Below are 25,341 nucleotides of genomic sequence, written 5' to 3' on the forward strand. Positions count from 1 at the left end.
GCTGGCCTAGCTTTTTTGTTTTGTTTTAAGCAAACAAGTCTTGTTGGCAAGCTGTTTGCTGTGATTCAGCTATGCACCTGTAATGATTTCAGGGTTTTTCTTTCTCTCTCTCACTGAAGGAAAAACTAACTTGTGGCAGCTACCCTATCTCTACAATAGAGAGCTTTAGCAGTTGAAAAGGAACACGCTGGCCCTCCAATACATCACTAATACTTCCGTCAGACTTTCCCATTTGTAATGTTACTGGGGTGACAACAAGCATTCTGTGCTGTGAAAGAAAATGCACAACCACTCCTCCTCAGGGATGCTAGTTTTGTCACAGCTTTCACAAAACCTTTACAGCTCTTCTGTATACAAACTAGGAGAGCTCACTCGTTCCTATTAAATTCCTTTTCATACAGACTAAACACAAGTTGAACAAAGAAGCCTGTGTAATCGTGGATTTCTCAATAGCGGATGGTTCCTGATTTTACATTCTCTTCATTCAGATTTCTAACCTATACTAATAAGTCTGCATTATTATATACACATTTGATTCCAATTAGGGCTGTCAATTAATCCCATTTAACTCACACAATTAACTCCAAAAAATTGATCACGGTTTTAATCGCACTGTTAAACAATAATAGAATACCAATTGAAATTTATTATAAATATTTTGGATGTATTTCTACATTTTCAAATATATTGATTTCAATTACAATACAAAGTGTACAGTGCTCATGTTATATTATTATTTTTAGTTAAAATATGTGCACTGTAAAAAAAAGATTATTTCCTGTAAATGTAAACAAACTTGTTTGCCTTAGCAATTGGCTGAAAGAGCAGTAGGACTGGGTGGACTTGTAGACTCTAAAGTTTTACATTGTTTATGTTACATAACTACACTCAAAAACAAAACAATCTACATATGTAAGTTGCACTTCCATGATAAACAGATCATACTTCAGTACCTGTATGGTGTGAATTGAAAAATATTATCTCTTTTGCTTATCCTTTTACAATGCAAATATTTGTAGTAAAAAATAATAAAGTGAGCACTGTACTCTTTGTATTCTTTGTTGTAATTAAAAATCAATATATTTGAAAATGTAGAAAAACATCCAAAAATATTTATAATAAATTTCAACTGGTATTCTATTAACAGTGTGATTAAAACGGATTAATTTTTTTAATTGTTTGACAGCCCCAATTCATATACATTACACACAATAAGCTATAAATAGTTAATATAAACATACTGTGAATTTAGTATTCATTGAATATGCCAAACTGATGGAACGTGAGACCATAGGTATGTACAGACTACCAACAGCGGTCAGGAAGCGCATGGAAACTTGTACTGCTACTGTTAGTGTCCCTATCAATGAACGAAGACCACCTTAGTGATGAGAACATAGTCTCAAGAGAAGTTAAGGCTTGAAAAGGCATAAAAACTGAACTATCAAATAGCGTGCTGCCAACTGTGCTGGTGGTTTTGCAACACACACACACACACACACACCCACCCACACCTCTTTTCATATCTTATGGCCTAGTTTCTAGTCAATTAGTTATCTGATTGACAGAAAAGGAAGTTTTCTAACACATTAACACTAGCTCTGGATCCCAGTTTGTAAAAGTCCTATCCTATCACAGTTTTGTCTAAGGGTGACAGGGTTGATGGGAGGAACAAAAATACTTTGAGATGTAAATGCGACAAAAGGTTAACATAACTTGGTTGGATTACTGACGTGCAAAGCATGCAGGTCTCTGTTCCTCCTTTCAGCAACAGGATATCGTGCCTGGTGTGGAAAGCAAAACTCAAAGTAGGGCACTCATGAAATTCTGAGGGTCTATGGCACCAGGTCAGAAAGATGTGGGAGCATTCAGAGGATCTAGCCAGTTGGTAGCATGAGAATTTCTAATTATAGATTGGCTGATTCTCCTTGAGTGATGGGAGCTTTCTCTCAAATAATGGCTTGGGCTGCTCTAGCTCCTAATTAATTTGATTGATATAATGTGTGTGAGAGAGTGAAAGTGAGACACCCAGTCTGAGGGAATTCTGCACCAAAAAAATAATAAAAATTCTGTGCACAATATTTTAAAGTTCTACAAAATTTTGCATATTTTATTTGTCAATAAATAAATGTGGAAGCTCCAGCATGGCAGTGGGGAGCACAGGCCAATGGCTGCACAGAAGTGCAAGATGACACTGCAGCGCCCCTCTTTCCTCCCTCGACCCAGACTCGGCGGAGAACTGCACCCGACCAGGACACAATGCAAGGGTCGGGCCTGCCCCACAAACACCCCAGGGCCCTACGTCTTCATGCCAGGTGCACCAAGATAGTAAGCAAGAGGGACAGAGACTCTCACCCACCCACGGCTTTCAATCTGGGTGTGGGGCAAACAGGTTCAGCTCAGCAGAATCCAAGTAGGGAGGGAGTGTGTGTGTGTGGTGTGTGTGTGTGTAAACCAGATGTGGTGTGAGAGGGTTCTGTGTGGGACAATCTGGGTATGGGTGGCTCAATGTGGGGGTCCAGGTGTGGGGCAATGGGACTCTGCAGGGGAGTCCAGGTGAAGGTAGTTGGGGCTCAGCAGAGGGACTGGGACTTGGTGGGGTGGAGGTCTGGGTGAAGCTGGTTGTGGCTCACTGGGATGGGGATCCAGGTGCGGGGGACTCGTCGGGAGTCTCATCGGGGTGGAGGTTTGAGTGCAGGGGCCATCTAGGTGCAGGGGTTGGGGTCCAGATGTGTGTGTGGGGCGGCTTGGCAGTGGTACAGGTGCAGTGGGCGTTCTGGATGCTGAGGGCTTGGCGGGGCAGGGAGGGAGAGAGATCAGGTGGAGAGGGGAGCAGCTCCCTGTACAGGGATTCCCCCGCCCCATAGGCGAGGAGTGATGGGGGCAGGAAGTGGGGAGGTGGAAGGGTACGGAGCTTCCTGCAGTCAAGGAGATTTCTGGGGCTGCATCTTGCCTTGCCCCAGCTGGTCCATGCAGGGGAAGAATAAGTCCCATCCTCCCCAACCCGTACTAGCAGCTGAGTCCAGAGCAGGGTAGGAGCCACCGGTTGGGGGTGACCCCAGTCCTGTCCTGTCCCTCTGCAGTGATTTATCTCTCCATCGGCTGCTGGGGAGAGTTGTATGACCATTCTTACAGCTTCTCTTTGCTTCCCTCTCATTTTCTGCAGGGAAGCAAAGAAATCTGTAGGGACATGAATTCTGCATACACACAGAGGTGCAGATTTCCCCCAGGAGTAGTTTACAAATAAAAATTTTCTATGAAAGCATATTCCTTATAGACAATTACTTCCATGTTAGAAACATGGAATCACCAGACTGGATCAGACCAAAGGCATATTGAGTCCAATATCCTGTCTGACCCAGTGGTCAGCACCAAAAGCTCGAGAGCAAGGTGTAAGAATGAGACAAATATGCAGGTGTGCAGTGGTGCGACTCCTATATTACATCTCATCCTGATTTCTAGTAATTGAAGATTGGCTTAAGCACTGAAGCACAAGGTTTAATATTCCTTCCACTAAATTTCTAAACACTGACACTCTAATATTCTGGATGTGAATATAAAAAGTGTCTAATCCCTTTTTGAATCTTCAGTTCTTAAGATCAACTTCCTATGGCAGAGAGCACAACAGTTTAATTATATGTTGTGTGAAAAAGCATTTCCTTTTATTGCTTTTGAATTTGCAACCTTTCAATTTCATTAAATGTCCCCTTGTTCTTGTGTAATGAGATAAGGCGTGAATGAAGCTCTCTATCTACGTTCATTATTTTAAATACTTTTACCATGTCTCCTCTTATTCACCTCCTTTCTAAGATAGGCTCCTAATTTTTTTCAATTTCTCTTCATGGGAGTTTTTCCTGTGCTGTCTCAACAATTCCCGTTCTCCTTTTCTGAACCTCCTTGAATACAGCAGTAACCTTTTGAGACCTGGGTGCTCATTATTAAATATAGTATTTTATATGGGACCGCACCACAGATTTATATAAAGGATTTATAGTATTCTCCTTATTATTCACCATCTCATTCCTTATGCATCCTACCATATTGTTTACTATTTGACTCCAGCTGCCCATTGAGCAGAAGTCTTCATTGACATTCAAGTCCCTTACCTGTGGTAGTACAGTTAATTTAGAATCCTAAAAAGCATAAGCAGTTCAATTTTTTCCCTCCAAAGTGCATTACTTCACATTTATCAGTACTGAATTTCATTTGTCACCTCCTCCTTTCTTCCCCACTCTCTCCTGTACTGCTCTGACCTCCCCGTTTCCCCTAGAAACAACAGGAGCAGGAAAGAAGGGTCAGCCTGGAGCCCATTCCCCACTACTGGAAGCAGCATGGAGAAATGAGTATTTCTTGGTTCCTCCCCCAAGGGGGGGAACAGTAGAGGAAAAAGGAGACCTAGAGCCCCCTCCCTTGGGCTGGTGGAGAAGCCATGGGGAGAAATCAGGTAGGAGAGGGGAAAGACAGAAATGAGTCTACTTCCCTTCCCCCTCAAATATGTCACTGGAGCAGAAGGTGCCCAGCTTTCCTCTTTATGGCTCTTTTCTGTAAGTGCTTCAGTGTTCCCAGAGAGCAAAGGTCTCTCACGACAATATTTGTTGAGGTATCACAGAAAAGCTACTTTTTTTTGACACCCAGTTCCCTCGTCAAAGATCTAGCCATTAAACTGTAATTTTTTGAAAATCGTGTTTGAACTAATCAGGGTAGTTGTCTAGGAGTGTGCTGGCTCTTCAGCAGCTGGGTCAGAACACAAACCTAAGGTGCAAGGGCTGGAAAAGGAGACAGGCCCCAAACCCTCATGCTCCCAACCCTCCCCCCACCCCCACACACACACACTCTCTCTGTCCCTCTCTCTCCAATGCTCCAAATCCTTCTCCCCATCTGCTCCCTGCCCATCCACCCCCGGGTCTGACCACCATATTCTTAAAACGTTTGGTACAGAGCTAGAGAATGTGGAAATGCTAGTAGCAGCTCATGTTAGGCACACTGTTTTTTTAGGAATCCCTTGATCAAGTGACCCCAATGACTTGATTCTGTTTGGACAAACTGATTCCCATTGTTCAGGAAGATTACATTTACCTTAACTGCTTGTGACCTCAAGTATTTCATCTTCTCAAATTAAATAAAGTGGATTTCCTTGAAAACACTTCAAAAATAAAATCAGAATCTTCATGTGGATTTTAGAGCGCTTTCAAGTATCATTCTTAAACCAGAAGTTTTAGTCTCCAGGCAAAACCTTCAAAGAAGCCCTTGAAGAACACAAGCAGAGAGCAAGGAACATGAACACACACAATCTCTGAAAACTACTAAGGGCCGGTTTCTCAAATGCGGCCACCATTGTCATCAGGGGGCTTTTCATGTGGCCACAGCCTCCTGGGTAGTGACTGAGCTGGTGGAGGGGAGGGCAGCAGCAGCCCCCTCCCCCAGGGCCATCAGCAGCAGTTGGGCCCCACCCCCCTCTGGAACCACAAAGGCCAGAGGAGCAGGTAGCCGGTCTGAGATCCCCACCTTCAAATAACTCTCAACCCTAACTGTAGCGGAGCTACTGCTCCACTACGACATTTGGAAACTTGAGACCCCCTTGCACCCATGTTTAATCATGGCAAAAGTTTAAGTTCATCATTTAATCCTACACTTTGCTTTCTGTCTCCTAGCCAGTTTTTGACCCATGACAACACTTTGCCTCTCACCTCACACCGCCATCTAGCTCTCTCTCTGGCTACCTGAACAACCTGGGAGTTAGGTACTTGGGAGAAAAGAAGTTCAGCCCCTTTGGCAAAATAGTGTCTCACCTTCTTAGATGTGAGGGCACATGATGCTCGGGTATGCCAGACCACTCGGTCTGGTTCCATGCTGGCCTCATTAACCAGGAGCACCACCTTGCTTGGATCTGTAGGCTGCAGAACAGCTAGGAGCCAGTGCTGAGAGTCCTGAACTTCATCCAATGCTATACAGAGGTCACTGACTATCCTCTGAAGTAGCTACTGGTACTGCCTATATTTCTCAGGCAGAGATGGTGAGGATGGAATGACAGCTTCATTAGGAGACAAGGATGAGGTTCTTATTAAGGCTGTCAAACCCAGTTAACTCATGCAATTAACTCAAAAAAATAAACTCATTAAAAAATTAATCACGATTAATTGCATTGTTAAATAGAATACCAATTGAAATTTATTAAATATTTTGGATGTTTTTCTACATTTTCAAATATATTGATTTCTAATACAAAGTGTACAGTGCTCATTTTATATTTTTATTACAAATATTTGCACTGTAAAAATGAAGTAAAATAGTATTTTTCAATTCACCTCATACAAATACTGTAGTGCAATCTCTTTATCTTGAAAGTGTAACTTACAAATGTAGATTTTTTTATTTCATAACTGCACTCAAACAAAACAATGTAAAACTTTAGAGCCTACAAGTCCACTGAATCCTACCGCTTGTTCAAACAAGTTTGTTTACATTTACGGGAAATACTGCTGACTGCTTCTTATTTACAATGTCACCTGAAAGTGAGAACAGGTGTTCGGATGGCACTTTTGTAGCTGGCGTTGCAAGGTATTTATGTGCTATGCTAAACATTCATATGTTCATTCATTCATGCTTCAGCCACCATTCCAGAGGACATGCTTCAACACGGACGATGCTCATTAAAAAAAAATGTGTTAATTAAATTTGTGACTGAACTCCTTGGGGGAGAATTGTATATCTCCTGTTCGGTTTAACCTGCATTCTGCCATATATTTCATGTTCTAGCAGTCTCGGATGATGACCCAGCACATGTTCGTTTTAAGAACACTTCCACAGCAGATTTGACAAAATGCAAAGAAAGTACCAATATGAGATTTCTTAGAATAGATACAGCACTCGACCCAAGGTTTAAGAATCTGAAATGCCTGCCAAAATCTGAGGGGGACGAGGTGTGCAAAATACTTTCAGATGTCTTAAAAGAGCAACACTCCCATGCGGAAACTAGAGAACCCGAACCACCAAAAAAGAAAATCAACCTTCTGCTGGTGGCATCTGACTCAGAAGATGAAAACGAACATGCGTTGGTCTGCTCTGCTTTGGATCGGTATCAAGCAGAACCCATCGTCATCAGAATAGACGCATATCTTCTGGAATGGTGGTTGAAGCAAGAAGGGACATATGACTCTTTCGTGCATCTGGCACAAATATCTTGCGATGCCTGCTACAACAGTGCCATGAGAATGCCTGTTCTCGCTTTCAGGTGACATTGTAAACAATATGTGGGCAGCAGCATCTCCTGCAAATTGTAAACAAACTTGTTTGTCTGAGCGATTGGCTGAAGTAGGACTGAGTGGTAAGTGGACTTGTAAGTTCTAAAGTTTTACATGGTTTTATTTTTTAATGTAGTTTTTTTTGTACATAATTTTCCATTTTTAAGTACAGCTTTCATTATAAAGAGATTATACTACAGTACTTGTATTAGATGAATTGAAATATACTATTTATTTTGTTTTTCTACAGTGCAAATATTCGTAATCAGAAATAAAATGAGCAGTCTAGACTTTGTATTTTGTGTTGTAATTGAAATATATTTGAAAATGTAGAAAACATCCAAAAGTATTTAAATAAATGATATTCTATTATTTTTAATCATGCGATTAATCACAATTTTTTTTAAATCGCTTGACAGCCCTAGTTCTTATTGATACCTGCAGATTCAGATCAGTGTTCTCTTCCTCGTCCTCTGACAGATCAGTGGATGCAACATTGGAGAGTTGTGGTATAATTCATGGATGGAGCTGGGGCACCTCCCCGATAAGGCCAAAAGGAGGGACTTACTGGATGGAGGGAACCCATGATATCAGGTACCAGCAGCCCCTAGGAAAGTCATATTTGGCACGATGCTGTTCAGATCTGATTGCCTGTCAGGGCTCAGATTTACAATAGGAGATGATGGATCAGCCAGAGTGAACGACTCAGTCTAAGAACTGCTCTCTCTCCATTGGTGGAGCCGACAGTACCAGAGGGTGGGTACTCCTGCCTGGGAGTTGGAGAGGAGATGTTTTAAGGTCGCAGATGCAGTTTCATCCTCCAGTGTGGCAATCTCTCTCAGGAGGACTGGGCCGGAGAGGAGACAGAGGGTAAGGGAGCAAAATATCCTCCGCCGTAGTGTAGGTGTCTGTACGACCCAGTGTTTGGGGCGTTCCGACAGTCAGGACTGATGGCTAGGATGTATCTTGGGAAGTTGTAGTGGGGCAGGCCTTTGAAGGACGGGCCAGCACAGAGTAAGAATCAGGTCCCACACTTCTGGATGGAGCTGGTAGGTATCGGTCCTTGTGTTTCAGAGCTGAAGCCATCAACAGCGCTAACTGATCCATTTTCTTACAGGCTTTACCCTCCAGGTCTTTAGAGGTCCTAGAGTCATCAGATCTGTACACAAAGGCCTGGACAGGCTCAGGAAGGGACCCCTTCTTTTACAGGCAGATCTGGACAGGGATCTGTCCTTGCAACCATGAAAGTGCCTCCTACAGTAACTCCTAACTTGGAGCTAGCTGGTGGGGGCTTGGAACCAGGGTGGACCGGCAGACCCCGTCAGCTCCCCTAAGTTCCCTGTGCGGCAGCCACCTGGCAGGCTATCAATTGCCGGGCAGTTCAGCTGTCCCTACCACCATTGCCATGTGCTGCTCCTGCCCTCTCCCTTGGAGCTGCTCCCAGGAGCCTCCTGCTTGCTGTGCAGAGGAAGAAGGGTGCTATTGTCAGGGTGTCCACCTCTCCTGTGCCCCACCTCTACAGAATGTGGGGGAAATGACAGGGCTCAGGATGGAGGGAGCTTGCTGGCAGCAGCTGCTGTCTCAATTTGCTGATCTACTTAAAAAAGGCAGTGTACTTAAAAGGGCAATGCGAGTTTCTCGCTCTCACACACACACAGACAGCGTGTCTCTCTCTGCCATGCTGTCTCTCCTCCCTCCATTCATGCTGCCTTGTAGAGTGGGAGGCTACATTAACAACGTGTTAACCCTTGAGGGCTCAGCCGAATGCTAGTTCATCCTTTAGCAGTAAGGCATTCACTTTAGCAGTAAGGCAAATATCCCACCCTCTGACTCCACCACCTCAACCAGCTGGACTTGTACTCCTAAATCCCTCAGGCACAACTGAAAGGGACCCTCTTCCGTCCCCAGACAACAGAAGGAAATTTTGGTTCAATATGGAGAAATAAAGATTTTATTAGAACCAACCACCTACCAACTCTGAAGGTTTCCCAGTCAAGTAGAGGTGCAGGAAATACTTCAACATACCAAGAGAGAGGATTTAGAATTTAGGGTAAAAACTCCAAAGAGCGGAACATAGAAATCCAGAAGTCTAGACTTCAAAATAAAAGGGAGGCCTGAAAACTTCAGGATTAAGGCTACAATTTAATCATGGGTATTTTTAGTGAAAGTCACAGACAGGTCACGGGCAAAACACAAAAAATCATGACCAGTGACTTGTTCACGACTTATACCATAAATATGAACGATTGAATCTTTTTTGGTGGGGGCGGTGGGGAGCCCACAGCCCCAGCAGCCAGAGGGAACCCCGGCAGAGGAGCCTGCAGTACCAGTGGCGGGTGGTGGGGGGGGGTGAAGCCCTGGGGGTGGGGCCAGTGGCTGTTCCAGGACCGCTGCTCAGGCAGCCTCCAGGGACACCTGCATTGGCTGCTGCTCAGGAGGTCCCCAGGGCCAGCTGCCCGGGGTCACCAGAACAGCAGCTGATGAGGCTGGCCCCAGAACAGCTGGCTGTGGGGCTGCCCAAGAGGCTGGCTGCAGAGCTGCTCCAGCTACGGCCAGTGTGGCTGTCTCCAGGGCCACCTGAGCAGCGGTCCCCAGGGCTAGCTGCTTAGGGGGCCATGGGGTCAGCTACACTGGCCGCTGCAGAAGTCACAGAGCTCTATTCATGATGGATTAACTCTGTAAGAGGAAGATTACCTCGTGGCCTTTTTAGACATGACCACAAACACATGAATTGTTTCTGTAAACATGCCTGTAACGGGGACTTTAGTGGGCTGCATCGCCTACTGGCTAATGCCCACCCAGTCTTGAGGACAGTGGAAGGGGAGCCTGGGGTCCACCCACTCCATCAGGGCCTGACAAAGAGACCTAAGAGGGTCAACAGCGTTTTGCCTCTGAGTTATCCTCCCTGGGGTACTTCCTACTACTTCTTTCCTCCCTCAGCTTCTGGTCCCAGATAAGGAAAAAAGAAAAATGAAAAAGAAACCAAACAATCAGCCCCAATTGGGCTCAGCATATTGTTCTCTTCCCTCAGAGAGGCTTCTCTTGCCCCCTTGTCAGGAGACTTCAGGGTTGGTCTGTACTCCTCTCCTCTAAACTGGGTTGATCCCTGTTCAAACCTGTGTCTCCAGTTGGAGCATGCTCTTCAGGGCCGGTGGGGCATGGCTACCTGTGCCCAGTACCGTCCTTTAATCCTTTCTGGCCCACTGTGAGATTTGTGTACCCTATCACAATGCCCTTACCCTTTTCAAAATAGAAAAACCGCATGTCTATAAAATGCATACTGAGAGCAAACAGCTTGACTTTGCAAGAGAGGGTGGGAGTGGTAGATACGCTGAAGGGTAGGGATAGGGTCCAGAGTGACCTAGACAAATTGGAGGATTGGGCTAAAATAAATCTGATGAGGTTCAACAAGGACAAATGCAGAGTCCTGCACTTAGGATGGAAGAATCCTATGCACTGCTTCAGGCTGGGGACCGACTGGCTAAGCAGCAGTTCTGCAAAAAAGGACCTGGGGATTACAGTGGACGAGAAGTTGGATATGAATCAACAGTGTGCCCTTGTTGCCAAAAAGGCTAACAGCATATTGGGCTGCATTAGTAGGAGCATTGCCAGCAGATCGAGGGAAGTGATTATTCCCCTCTATTTGACACTGGTGAGGCCACAACTGCATCCAGTTTTGGGGCCCTCACTACAGAAAGGGATGTGGAGAAATTGGAGAGAGTCCAGCAGAAGGCAACAAAAATGATTAGGGAACTGGGGCTCATGACTTATGAGGAGAGGCTGAGAGAACTGGGCTTATTTAGTCTGCAATAGAGAAGAGTGAGGGGGGATTTGATAGCAGCCTTCAACTACGTGAAAGGGGGTTCCAAAGAGGATGGAGCTCAGCTGTTCTCAGTGGTGGCAGATGACAGAACAAGAATTCATGGTCTCAAGTTGCAGTGGGGGAGGTCTAGGTTGAATATTAGGGAAAAATATTTCACTAGGAGGGCGGTGAAGCACTGGAATGGGTTACATAGGGAGGTGGTGGAATCTCCATCCTTAGTGGTTTTTAAGGCCTGGCTTGACAAAGCCCTGACTGGGATGATTTAGTTGGGGTTGGTCCTGCTTTGAGCAGGGGGTTGGACTAGATGATCTCCTGAGGTCTCTTACAATCCTAATCTTCTATTATTCTATGACATGAATCAAAGCAACAAAGAATAGCAAGGTAACTGGGTGATCTTTAGGGAGTAACTTGAAGAAAGAAGCAGGGGTGTTTTGTCCTTTGGAATGGAAAGTTCTTAACCAACACCTGCAGTTCTCACTCTTCCACCTGAGAATATGGAAATTCGAAAAGTGTACTTTACAGAAACCCAAGGGAAAGCTAATAAGAGCTCAAAGAGATATCCCATCAACTTAAAGTCCCACCTAGGAGAGGAGGACAAGGAGTGAAGTAAACCCACTGTGGACCACGCTGGATTACAAGCAAAGTCAGTTTTTTTTGGTAAAATGAGTACAGGTCTACACTATGAAAATTTTGCCAGAATAGCTAAGTCATTCAGGGATGTGATGAGGTGCAAGCTGCCAGCAACATAGCCGTGCTGGCAATTTCAATTGTACTTAATATAGATGCAGTTATACTGACCCAAATTTGCCAGTACAGCTTATTTCACTTGGGGACTGCTGGAATAAGATATACTGGCAGAAGTGCAGTTTGGCCTACATCAGCTGACTCCACACTAACCGTGCTTTGCCAATACACTATACTGTATAGCTATATCAATTAAGTGCTCCTAGCGTAGGCCTGGATTGAGGAATAACAGAAGCTTTATCTATAGCCCAGAAGGCTGAAAGAGCATACTCAGAAAACAACCCAAAGGACTTTGAATGCAAGCTGAATGAGTTGCCTACGTTAAGACATAAAGCACCTCAGACTCCCCAGGACTTGCTAATCCACTTCCTAGACCCATTCATTTCTGTGACATGGAATTCTTCATTAGTGGACTTAGTTGAAGGCTTTAGAGGAAAATCTCAGTTCCTAGTAGATCAACTGGTTGCCTCCAGCATACTTGGACAGAGCTCCAATACTTGTGAACTGGGCTAACGCTTATTAGACTTCAGGACATTTCCTCCAGGACATTTGCTTCAAAAGACATGCTCTAGCCCTACAAAGGACATTTTGCTATACTTGGGATACTTCAATTGCATGAGATTTTAAAATTTCATTTATATATACAAATTAAAAATAAAGTGGAAGCAAAGACTATTTATAATCCTAACAAACTAAAAAAACCCTAAAATTTTAAGGCAACAAGAAATATGTACTTAAAGACAAGTACATACATACGGTCATCAGAGACCAACTAGGAAGCCGCCCTTAGGGACTGCTAGTATGGGAGGGCTATACAACCTACATGTCCACAAGGCACATGCAGTCACCGTACAATGTTGCTACAAGGAAACCCGTCACAACTAGTTGGATTATAAATCTGCTCTCTTGATGTGTCAAGGCAAAAAAGAGTCTGGGAATCTAGAGAGAATGCTTAGGAAAAATGTATGAAACAAATATCAGTCTATTACTGTGAAGTGAATTACTTGTACTTCCCATTTTAAAAAAACCTTTAAAGTTAATATAAAAACATATAGCATGGTTTAAGAGTTAGAGAGAGGAGTTTAAGTACCTTGCCATAAGTCATGTACTTGCAATTAATTTTGAGAAATTTTTCAGTAAATGCTTCTTCCTCCTCTGATGTGGATGATACCACTCTTGCAGGACGAAAACATGCATAAGCTGGTGAAGTAGCTGCCTCATTTCGCTGAAGCCCATCTGGATCCTACAAAAGGAAAGACATTGTTTTCCAGAGTACAAAAAAAGAATACTCTCCTTTGAGTCCTGTACATTTATGTATGCTTCACTAGTTTCTTAGTTCAACATTTAAAAGTCATCTACCTTTTGTTCCAAGAGCATTTGACAGAAAAACTGAAATCATGGCTCCCAGTACATTAAACTGAAAAACAGACCAGATATAAAAGGGCCATTATCCTCAGCAAATGGAAATCGGCATAGTTCCACTGAAGCATAGCTTGACTTCAGCGAAGCTATGTTGACTTTTATAACCTGAAGAACTATCAGGCAATGAGAGTAGACAATGTAGTATCTGAAATATCCATGTTGCGCAAAAGGTAGGGAAACTGTGTGTATGATTTCCTTCTGGCTTCCATGTCAAAATAAAGTTATAATTGCATGACCAAACTGTGCCCTCAGTTACTCTTCTGCAACAGCAAAGAAGAAAATGGGAGATCAAAGAAGTAAGCTAGGGAAGTGTTTGGCACATGGGATCTATACATAAAACCAGTGAAAACTAAGCTTGACTTTCAGCTCCTAGTCTCAGGTTACAGCACTCACAGTTAGGAAAAAGACTGCATAAGTCTTAATAAATAATCACATCTGCTACAGAAGTGATTGACATAAAAACATGGAACCCCACAGTGGACAATTTTTTAAATAAGAAGACAGCTTAGGACCTACGCCAGGACAATTTCTTAGTGCACATATATACAGAAACAAGATCGGGACTCTGTTTCAAGCCTACATTACTCTTAAAACAATATCTACTGGAAAATACTCATGTTTTAAACACTTTTTTGGCACAAAAAACCCTGATATTTTCAGTTACACTGACGAGCAGGATATTTATTCTCTGGGACTTCCATCTTCCCTTTGGTTCTCTGCTATCCCACTCTCAGATCTCCATTACATCTACATTTAACTATTGGTACTTTATAGTACAGAGGTGTGGCAAATAGTTATCTGTCAGTTCATTTGGGTTTTTCACCTTACTTTAGGGCTTGTCTACAGTTGGAAGGTTACCTAAATACAAAGTTATTCTAGAATACTCTGGAACAGCAATTATAAAACAACCGAGTGTTGGCAAGCCCACAGACTAAGTTTCTCAAGGCAGAATTCTTCTCTCCCCTCCTCCCCCATGCCCACACAATGCCATGCACCTTTGTGGCACTGTATTACACCCCTTTAGTATCAGTGCTCTAACACAGAAGAGAAATAGTACATGGTTTTCAAACATTTATAGTTATGTCTAAATCACGTTTTCCTCAAGCAAAGCAAAACTAGAACAAAACAGTGATACTGGCCAGATGAGACGTTATAGGAATGGTGGCTACAAGGTAGACAGACATGCCGGTGTAAGAATTTTGTATTGCTTCCAATTACTGACATTTCTCATCTCTGATCATTGGTTTAAAACTGCTGCTCTGAGAGATCTCTTAAAGTACTAGATTCATAACTGGTATTCAGCATTATCTGAAGCTACATTTCAAGTTTTCAGAGGCTATACCTTCTTTCTTAGAGTCTCTTTTGCAATGTATCAGAGGGGTAGCCATGTTAGTCTGGATCTATAAAAGAGGCAAAGAGTCCTGTGGCACCTTATAGACTAACAGACGTATTGGAGCATAAGCTTTCGTGGGTGAATACCCACTTTCTCAGATGCACGTAGTGGAAATTTCCAGAGGCAGGTATAAATATGCAAGCAAGAATCAGGCTAGGGATAACGAGGTTAGTTCAATCAGGGGAGATGAGGCCCTCTTCTAGCAGTTGAGGTGTGAACAGCAAGGGAGAAGAAACTGCTTTTGTAGCTCGCTAGCCATTCAGTCTTTGTTTAATCCTGAGCTGATGGTGTCAAATTTGCGAAGTCTGGTCCTGAAGTTTTTTTTGCTGCAGGATGGCTACCTTTAAATCAGCTAGTGTGTGTCCAGAGAGGTTGAAGTGTTCTCCTACAGGTGTTTGTATACTGCCATTCCTAATATCCGATTTGTGTCCATTTATCCTTTTACGTAGGGACTGTCCTGTGTGGCCGATGTACATAGCAGAGAGGCATTGCTGGCACATGAGGGTGTATATTACATTGGTGGACATGCAGGTGAATGAACTGGAGATGGTGCGGCTGATCTGGTTAGGTCCTCTGATGGTATCGCTGGTGTAGATATTTGGACAGAGCTGGCATCGAGGTTTGTTGCACGGATTGGTTCCTGAGTTAGTGTTACTCTGGTGCGGTACGTAGTTGCTGGTGAGAATATGCTTCGAGTTGGTGGGTTGTCTGTGGGCTAGGATTGGCCTGCCTCTCAAGGACCGTGAAAGTGAGGAATCATTGTCCAGGATGGACACACACTAGCAGATTTAAAGATTTGCTGCAGCAAAGAAACTTCAGGACCAGACTTCAAAGAGAAACTGTTGAGCTTCAGTTCATTTGCAAATTTGACACCATCAGCTCAGGATTAAACAAAGACTGAATGGCTAGCCAGCTACAAAAGCAGTTTCTCCTCCCTTGCTGTTCACACCTCAACTGCTAGAAGAGGGCCTCATCCCCCCTGACTGAACTAACCTCGTTATCCCTAGCCTGATTCTTGCTTGCATATTTATACCTGCCTCTGGAAATTTCCTCTATGTGCATCTGACAAAGTGGGTATTCACCCACGAAAGCTTATGCTCCAATACGTCTGTTAGTCTATAAGGTGCCACAGGACTCTGCCGCTTTTGCAATGGTTTATCAGATTGGTAGATAGGAACCCACATACACTGTCTCCTTGCACTCTGCCCTTTCAGCACTGCCCCAAAGCAGGTTCTCACAACCATGTTTGAATACAAATATTAGCCTCAAAGCACAGTGCTAGTATACAAAATATAAGTAACAACTTTGCAGAAAGCTGCAAGTACTAGATAGAATTATAAAGTAGGCTGATTTATTCACTGTAATGTTGAAGAGTAATTCTGTGCAAGTCACATGGAAATTCACTCCCTCCCTTTTAAAATATTGCTTAATTTTTAAAATAAGCCTTCTGCATAAGATGCACACATTTTAGTTGGTAATCCCAATTAAAAAACACAAAATGACCACAGAATCCACTTACCATGGATAAGCTTATTGTTTTTAACAAATCCTAGTGATTAGTGTACCGTTTGAATCCCATGTTCGAATGAGCAAATAACCGCTCAAAAACAAATAGGATAGCAACTGTTTCTTAGCACATACAGGACATTTCGACAGTTAGCCTTATAGTTGTGTCCCCTGATGGGTAGGACACAAGTCTTTATTTCACTTGAGTGATTTATTTCTCAATCTGTCTGCTAAATTCGTATCTCTATTCTAAATTTTCTAAATGTTATTCTTAGAAGTAATAAAAAGTTAGGAATGTCTTTTTGTAGATTTTTCCTGTTCGTTTTATAGTACTGCAGAACTTTCAGTTTCCTAGAGAATTTAGTAGACAGCATTCATAATTGCATAAAAAAAGGGTAAGGGGATGTAAGAATTTGATAACTGGGAGGAGGGTCAATAGGCAGGGAAAGGAGTAATAGTTGGAAGCTAAGGTGGAGGATGAAGAGAGTCAGAGCTCTGACATTTATGGGAGAAACTGAAGTTCTGCCAACTAAAGACTTTGTCCCAGAGTTTCACTTTTATCCAAGGGCGCAGACACAAAAATTAAGAATCAGACATTTAAAAACGGCTTCTAATTAGTACCTAGAAATCTGGCCAGTTTCCACTACTATATAATCCTTCATCACTCATCATCGTAATAGAACTATTCACCAAATCTTAGTTTTGCCACTTTGTTTTTTAATGGAAACATGCATGTGTACTTTTGATTTCTAGGTTTTTATTAAATATGTACTAAAGATTTCAAATGGAACATAGTCCCGATCTACGTTAAGTTTAAGTCAAACTTTGATAAGTTTCCTAGTGCAATATGTTTAAGTAAATGAAAAATTTTATGAATAAACTGGAATGATTCACCTGTTTGGTGTCATAAAATATGTATAAGGTGGTGCAGACTTACGTCCATAGAGCTTGAGCATTTGTACTTTAGGCTACGTTACTGATATTTGGTGGAGCAATATTCACGGTGTGTTTATTTATTTTGTACACACACCGAAAGGTGTTATATTGTATATTGGAAATGAAAGTGAGATTTCAAATAAACTATGACAAATTTTTAATTTTTGCATATTGTTTTTGCAAATACATGAGGCTCAAGCTATGAGTGTGACCAATATAAAAGTTAAGAAAGGTTGTGTAATAGTGGGGAAGTGGCTGATTCTCTTAACTGTGGTTTTGGGTTTTTTAAATGGAGAATTTTTTGAAAGAATAAAAACTGTTCCTTTACCATAGAAATGTTGGTTTTTAAGAGAGAATTGTCTTTATGGAACACCATCCCTGGAGAATAAGCACACCTGTAGCAAGTGATCTTGAAGTCCCTTCTAGATAACAGCATTTGTTTTATGCCACAATGATGCATGATTTCTAAGAGATTACAATGATGTAGTCCAAACCATCCATAAATTCTTTCCTCTATGTCAGGAATCCCTTGTAAAGAGACTAAAGAAGACCAAACATAAGCAGTGCACATGTATCAATACGGCAAATCACCTTGAAGAATCATAGTAACTTTCTTCTTTGAGAATTGCCCATATGGATCCAGTGTCTTGGAAAGTTGACAGACAGTTGTGACTGTCCATGGCATGGGTCTGAGGAACATTATTTGAAGTGACAGGAAGATCGACTGGGTGTCTAGATGTCAAGCTGAGAGAGTAATGCTGCTTAACAGTGACTAACATTCCTTGGAAAAGGAATATTTAGGAACTAGATTTTCAATGGAAAGCTAGTTTCAGGTTTTATATATTACTGACATCTGAAAAATGTAGAGAGATGGAAGAGATTATTAGTTTTAATGAGCTGTGGATAAAACCATATATGAACCCGTTAGTGAAAGTGACCCAACTGATCTATATAGTTCTCTAACTGAACCAAAGGAAGTACAAAAACTCAAACAAAACAGTACCATATTTACTCCTAGGGGAATTCTGCACCAAAAATTAAGAATTCTGCACACAGTATTTTAAAATTCTGCAAATTTTATTTGTCAAAACACCACAATATAACCATGCCAGTATCAATTACTTTGTTACTTTATTTCAAAATCTCTGTCAGCAAGTATATCTGTACCAATACAGACCAAAAAAAATTCAGGTAATTTTTTTTTTGGACAAATAGATTCCTTACTAGGCATATTAATATAGAATGTTGATTAATTCATTTAAATAATACAGATCTGTATTTCCTGCACCTGTCAGAAGCATTGCAAAGGCTTGGGGGAGTCAGGGGTAATGGAAGAGTTGAGGAAGAGGAAAGGAGCCTGGAGTGAATCTGGTGGGTTGTTGGGTGTGGGTGGGAAAAGTATTGTACAGGTTTATTTTTGGGTGGGAGGGCAGGATTGTTAGGGAGTTGGGGAGCTTTCTCCATGCAGACCCTGGCTGATCCCAAGCCTCTCCCATTCAGTCAGGCACATCTGCCCCTCCCCACACTCCTCATCCACATGGGTCTCTGCAGTCTCCTCCTCTATCCCATGTGTCCTGCAGTCCCCCTCCCCTGTCCCCAGGTTCAACCCTGTAACCCCACTAACTCCTGAGCCCATGCCCCAGTCTGTCCCTCCCACTAGCCATTCTGAACCCCAGTGTTTGACCCCCCAGGAGCACTGTGTGCCCCACTCTATCCTAACCTGGCTCCGCAGGCAGGGTGCTGTGATGACCTTAGTATCTATGAATCTATGAATTCTGCAGCACTGGGCACGCACAGAATTCCCCCCCGAAATACATTCTGCCCTAAAAGTGCTGCAGTTTCACCTTTTGCCCACCAGAGACTGCTGTGGTACCAGAACAGCAGGCTATTTTCATGCTACTGGCTGTTCTGGCAACACACCGACCCCTGGTGAGCAAAAGGTGGAACTGCAAGACTTCTTCACCAGAAATGTATTTTCTGCTGAGAAAAAAAATTCTGTGAAACACAGGAATTCTCTGCCTCCGTGGATGTGCAGAATTCCCCCAGAAATAATTATACTGAAGAAATTAAAGCTTTTAAAAATTGCTTTGGGTAACACAGTTTAGGAATATTTCATGTAGGATTTTAAACTTGCCCATTTTTCTTGAGTATACAAACCCAAATAAGAATTAAAACAAACGTAAGGTCACTTGTGCCTCTACCACAGCTGGTATTGTGTAAAAACAAGACCATCCCTTCCTCCCTACTCTCCCCCCAAAAACAAGTTTCAGTAAAGATTCATTTACAAAAGTAGAATGCTTTCTTATGTAGTGCACCAAAATTCAAACAACCTGCACTCAGGCATGAGGCTTAAAATCAATTTGGGGTTGGTTTTTTTGTGCTATCACCCCAAAATGATGTATTCTAGGATGAGATTACTTACTCCTGGGGGATTCATACCTTCCGCAGATTACTTGACTCCCCCCGCAGAAAAATGTGGGAGCAAAGAAATCTGTCGGGAACACACGCCTCTTCCCCGGTAGCCCAGGCGCACCTGCTGGGAGCAACCGGCAACAGAGAGCAGATCACCACAAGGGGGAGGAGGGAGGCTGGGCATGGAGAGATGTTAAGGGGGTGGGACTGGGCATGTGCCTGCCTGCGAACGAGAGAGACTCACTCTGTCCCTCTCATTCGCTGTTGCTGTATCCCGGGCTTGGAGGCATAGGGCTGTGTGAAGCAGGCTCTGTCCCTTAGGCAGAGCAGAAATGTATCAACTAAGCAGGCAGGCTGATAACATTCCCATTGTTAATTGTTCCCATTCTTCGTCTCCTTGCCAGAGTGGTGTAAAGGAGCCTTATTGTAAATGACAGTAATGGAATCCTCAGCTAGGAGGATCTATGAGCTTTCTTGCTTTTTTTCCTGTGCCAGAGAGGCACAATGGGGTTAGATTACAGCTCAGGATCTATCTTAATTATCCTTTTAAAAAAAAAATGAAGGACAATGATTAGCAAAAAACCTGTATGACTTCCATGTGTGAAAGTCTGAACAATGTGAAAGTGCCATTCTACTTTACAGAACACCAAACACCAAAATAAAAGTAATGTAATTTAAACAAAAATCCAGGATTATAACTAGAATGCAGGGTACTGGTTACCAAGTATTCGTAACTTAACTTTCATGTTTTTAGGAAATGCTGAAAAGTTTGATTGTTTTTCTATATGGTAGTTTAAATAAATTACCAAAGTAAGTGTGGATTATATTGCATTATTTTGACAAATAAAATATGCAAAATTCTGCACCAAAAACTGCAAAATTCTGCATTTTTTTGGTGCAGAATTCCCCCAGGAGTAATTACTGCACATAAAAACATCATAATGGCCATACTGGGACAGACTGAAGGTCCATCTATCTCAGAACCCTGTCTTTTGACAGTGGCCAATGCCAAATGTCTCAGAAGGAAAGAACAGAACAGGTAATCATCAAGTGAGCCATCTCCTGTTGCCCATTCCCAACTTCTGGAAAAACCAAGGCTAGGGACACCATGCTGCGTAACAGTCCTTGATGGATCTATCTAGTTGTTTGGTTTTTTTTGTTTTGTTTTTTAAAAACCCTGTTATAGTCTTGGCCTTCACAATATCCCCTGCAAGGAGTTCCGCAGGTTGACTGGGCATTGTGTGAAGAAATACTTCCTTTTGTTTGTTTTAAACCTCCTGCCTATTAATTTCATTTGGTGACCCCCTAGTTCTTGTGTTAGGAGAGAGTAAATACTTCCTAACTTACTTTCTCTATACCAGTCATGATTTGATAGACCTCCATCATACCCCCCATTAGTCATCCCAGTTCCAAGCTGAAAAGTCCCAGTCTTATTAATCTCTCCTCATATGGAAGCTGTTGTGGTCCTTTTCTAAAGCTTTTCTAATTCCAATCTATTTTTTTTTGAGATGCGGCAACCACATCTGCATGCAATATTCAAGATGTGAGCGTACCATGGATTTATGTAAAGGAAATATGATATTTTTCGTCTTATTTTCTATCCCTTTCTTTATGATGGGCAACATTCTATTTGCTTTTTTGAATGCCACTGCACATTGAGTGGATGTTTTCAGAGAACTATCCACAATGACTCCAAGATCTCTTTCTTGAGTGGTAAAAGCTAATTTAGACCCCATCATTTTATATGTATAGTTGGGATTAGGTTTTCCAATGTACATTACTTTGAATTTTTCAACACTGAATTTCATCTGCCACTTTGTAGCCCAGTCACCCAGTTTTGTGAGATCCGTTTGTAACTCTTCTCAGTCTGCTTTGGACTTAACTATCTTGAAGAGTTTTGAATCATCTGCAAACTTTGCCACTTCACCATTTATCCCCTTTTCCAGATCATTTATGAGTATGTTGAACAGTACTGGCCCCAGTACAGGCCCGTGAGGGGACATCACTATTTACCCCTCTCTGCATTCTGAAAACTGACCATTTATTCCTACCCTTTATTTCCTATCTTTAATCAGTTACTGCACACATCTCACTAAACATGGACACGACTGTTATTACCCTTGAAACACATATACCTACATTTACTGTAGCCTTGTCAAATTCAGCTTCTGAAGACGTAGGTGACAAGGGACTTATGGGACTAAGAGATGGGGAGCTCTCCGCACTAGAAACATATTCTGGGTCAGGAACATATAAAATCTATAAAGAAATTGAACACATGCTGTAGTTAACAGTTACATTAAGAGTTTCATTGACATTTATTTTCACTAGTTGATGCAGATTTGTTTTCTCATAAGTTATTCTATTAAATTTGTTCTGCTGGAGTTAATTTATGCTTTAGAATTTTTTTTTTTTAAATACAGATTTAGTTGTGCATTACCAATTTTACTGTCACTTTTCTAGCAAAGCAAAGCAAGCAATATTAATAAAGTCTTCTCTACCAATAGGTCCATGAGGCACAGAATGCACTGACGTATCATACAAACATACCATATAAAAGAATCCCACACTGGTTTCCATCATGGTGTGTCAAACAGTGTGCGATAAAACAAATATATCTTGTTTACAGCAATTCATAAAATGAGTAAATATATACCTGCAAAATGCATTTTTGAGCCTTTAAATATTTAAAATTCTGTAAATCTTATTAAGGCTGACTATTAGCAGTAATAATAGTGGAGATATTACTTTATGGTCTTCTGTTTACGTGGGTAAGAAATTTATAGCATGCCCAGAAACACCAATTCAAACTTGTCCAGTGCTGTAATAAATACTATTATGAATACTTGCACACAAAGTGTACCATTTCTCTGGCCTTTTCATAGACTGCTCTTAGTCTGTTATTTAGAGTCAATAAGATGCATTGCTAGGGAACACATTCAGTGCATTCATCCCAATTAAAAAAAGTTGGTCATCTATTTCCAGATTCAACTCTCTACAAAGCATGCCAAAAACTAGGTTACTCTAAATTTATTTGCTTCATAGATCCATTCTCTTGGGAATGGCATGAATGGTGTTGCACAGCTAGTTTTGCAGCAGCTGGAAGTCACAGTAGCAGTAAGTCATGCTTATAGCCATAGAAATGCTGCTAGCTCCCAATATTTATCCTACATCCATTTACAAAAAATGAATTTGTCTTGAAACTGAAAAAGTTACCTTATGATTCTCAATATGCTTGCTTTTATTAGTCTTTTCAAATTTAATTTAAGAAAGAGATAGTAAAGACTGGTTTAGATTGTGACTAACTCCCATTGGTAGCAGTTACTCAACTGACTAATCCAAGTGGGTGTCTGGAGTTCACTAACTAACTGAAGAATCCTAAATATATCTTCAAAAGATTGGAGGTCTTATACACAGAGACCCATCCTATTGTTTTCAGTAGAAGAAGTGGTAGACAAGCATTCTGAACATCTGCCTCTATTTCCACCACACCCAGTTTATGTTGAGGTAATTAATCGCTAATACCTGTCCAGGAACAACTGCTCGGGAGAAAAACTTGTTTAACTGAACCAGTTCATTTGGTGTAGTATCAAATTTCAAGGCAATACTGTTTAGAGTGTCTCTTGATTCAACCTGTATCAATGGAAAGAAAAAAAATAGCTAGTTTTAAAAGAGTGGAAACTTAGATGTTTTATCACTTGCAGTCTGAATTTATAAAACTTTTGATAAAGTTAGTAATATATACATTGCATGACAACTTTAACTAAGTATATTATACTGTACACATGCATGCACACAGACTGACAGTGAGTAGTGGGGCATAGGCCAGTATCAAGGGCCATGCAAGTATGCTCCTTGAAGCTGATGGTTCCTTCAAAGTCACCTGCCTTCCATCTGTCTCCCGAGCAACCACAGGAGTTATCATACATGTAGGGCTGAAGGTTCAGACAATAGCCCAAAGGCCAAAGCTTCTGTCCTCTGCTCCAGTGGAACCCAGCAAGAGATGCAAGAATCTATGAGACTGGCTTCATGCAGGTACTGATTTACCTCTACACTCTTCACCCACAAGAGGGCTCTCCACAAGTAGTGTATGCAACTTTTTATTATAGAGGTCATTTCTTCCTTCTGTTTTCTACTGAAATATGATTCAGTGAGTCAGTAATTTCAATAAAAAAAATCTTGAACAAAAACTGAACATTATGACTGGAAGTAGGAATTAAGTAGGAGGAAGACATTACCTTAGAACAAGTCATTTTTTTCAAGCCAGTGTCTTCAAAAATATAAGGAAAGAGTGGGGTGATTGAAAGAAAGGGATAACGATAATGAAACCTCACCTTGGGGGAACACCTCCAAATAAAATCTTTTAGTTTCTGAGAGGCATCAGTACATTAATATAATTATTATATTAATAAATTATTATTATTACAGGAAAGATTTTAGTTTGATACATATCTTCCTATCATGATGGTTATAAAACAAAAAAGTGTACGCAATAAGAGACCGTTGACAGATTGTTACCAAGTGTTTGTACATAGAACCTCAGAGTTATGAACAATGTCCATTTCTGAGGTGTTCGTAACTGAAGAAAACATTATGTCTGTTCTTTCAAAAGTTTACAACTGAATATTGATTTAATACAGCTTTGAAACTTTACTATGCAAAAGAAAATACTGCTTTTAACCATCTTAATTTAAATGAAACAAGCATAGTTTCCTTATCTTGTCAAATTTTTTTTTTTGCTTAATTTTTTTTTTTAAAATACCTTAGCAGACACCATGATCAAGACCAAGCAAAACAATTACAGTTAATAACCATGGCTATTTTATTATTTAGAAAGGAAAAGGAAACAAATAACTGAACATAAAAGAAAATAATTCACTTCCATTACAATCTTTTCTGTACGTTATTGTGGAGCACTTAACAGAGACTACACCTCTGAGGTGCGCTTGCCTCTTGGTAAATTAAGACCAAAGTATATTGTTTCCCCAAAATTATTGTGAATCCATTCTTTAGTATATCCTTAGGTAACTAGATGGGCAAAATAGCTTTGTTTCAGAGCAGGTGAACCTGTTGGTTATTAGTAAAAAAAATCAGGCAGTATATAAATGGCAAAGTAAGTAGTCTGAATTACATCCTATGAAACCCAAGGAAAATATTTAAATCAGCTACTTAGAAGCAGCCATTTAAGGAGTGGTCTTGACCATTAACCAATGGTTGACAATTAACCAATTTTAGAATTTTAAATCCAATTAAACCCCTCTGATTAGCCCACTACCCCCCGTCTCCCGTCCAGGACTCCAAGGTTTAACTCTTGGTGATAAACAGGAGAAACTGTTGGAATATTAAAATGCTGTTGTAATTTGAGACTAGCAAAATCATGATAAGAGTTTTAAATGTAATCCCTTGGCAGTGTGTTCGTTAACTTCCTCTTACCAATTCACGTTCAAGTCTTGGAGGTTTTCCTAGGGTTGGTTTCTTGGCTCTGGTCTACACTACAGACAGATTTTGGTATAACTGCATCACTCAGGGGTATGAAAAATCTACACTCCTGAGCGACAGTTATGATGATCTAACCCCCTGTGTACGCAGCACTACACTGGCAGGGCAGCTTCTCCTGTTGACATAGTTGCTGCCTCTCATGAAGGTGGATTATAAAAGCTGATGGGAGCACTCTCCCCCAGCATAGGGCATCTTCATTAAAGCACTATAGTTACACAACTGCACCAGTGCAGCTGCACCAAGGCAATGTTTTAAGTGTAGATTGGTCCATCTTGAGTCTTCTTTTTTTTAAATCTCTCTAGCAGCTTGCTTGTAGAGATAGACAGGATCAACTGTGGCGTGCTTGCTGTCTAAGCAGAATTGCA

At 41.5% G+C, this 25,341-nt stretch overlaps 1 protein-coding gene across 4 annotated transcripts in view; it reads right to left on the reverse strand.

Moving 5' to 3' along the window:
- The window catches only part of OXR1 (oxidation resistance 1), a 471,436-nt gene that overhangs the window by 82,229 nt on the left and 363,866 nt on the right, over nt 1-25,341 (reverse strand). For all 4 annotated transcript variants that reach the window (XM_073330328.2, XM_073330326.2, XM_073330327.2 and 1 more), the window contains exons 5-7: nt 23,003-23,110; nt 21,617-21,736; nt 12,899-13,051 (exon numbers count right to left, since the gene is read on the reverse strand). In XM_073330328.2, coding sequence (XP_073186429.2) covers nt 12,899-13,051; nt 21,617-21,736; nt 23,003-23,110 — 381 coding nt within the window. The remainder of the gene's footprint in view (nt 1-12,898; nt 13,052-21,616; nt 21,737-23,002; nt 23,111-25,341) is intronic.

The sequence above is a fragment of the Lepidochelys kempii genome, chromosome 2 (assembly GCF_965140285.1).
Source record: "Lepidochelys kempii isolate rLepKem1 chromosome 2, rLepKem1.hap1, whole genome shotgun sequence".
Taxonomy (NCBI): Eukaryota; Metazoa; Chordata; order Testudines; family Cheloniidae; genus Lepidochelys; species Lepidochelys kempii.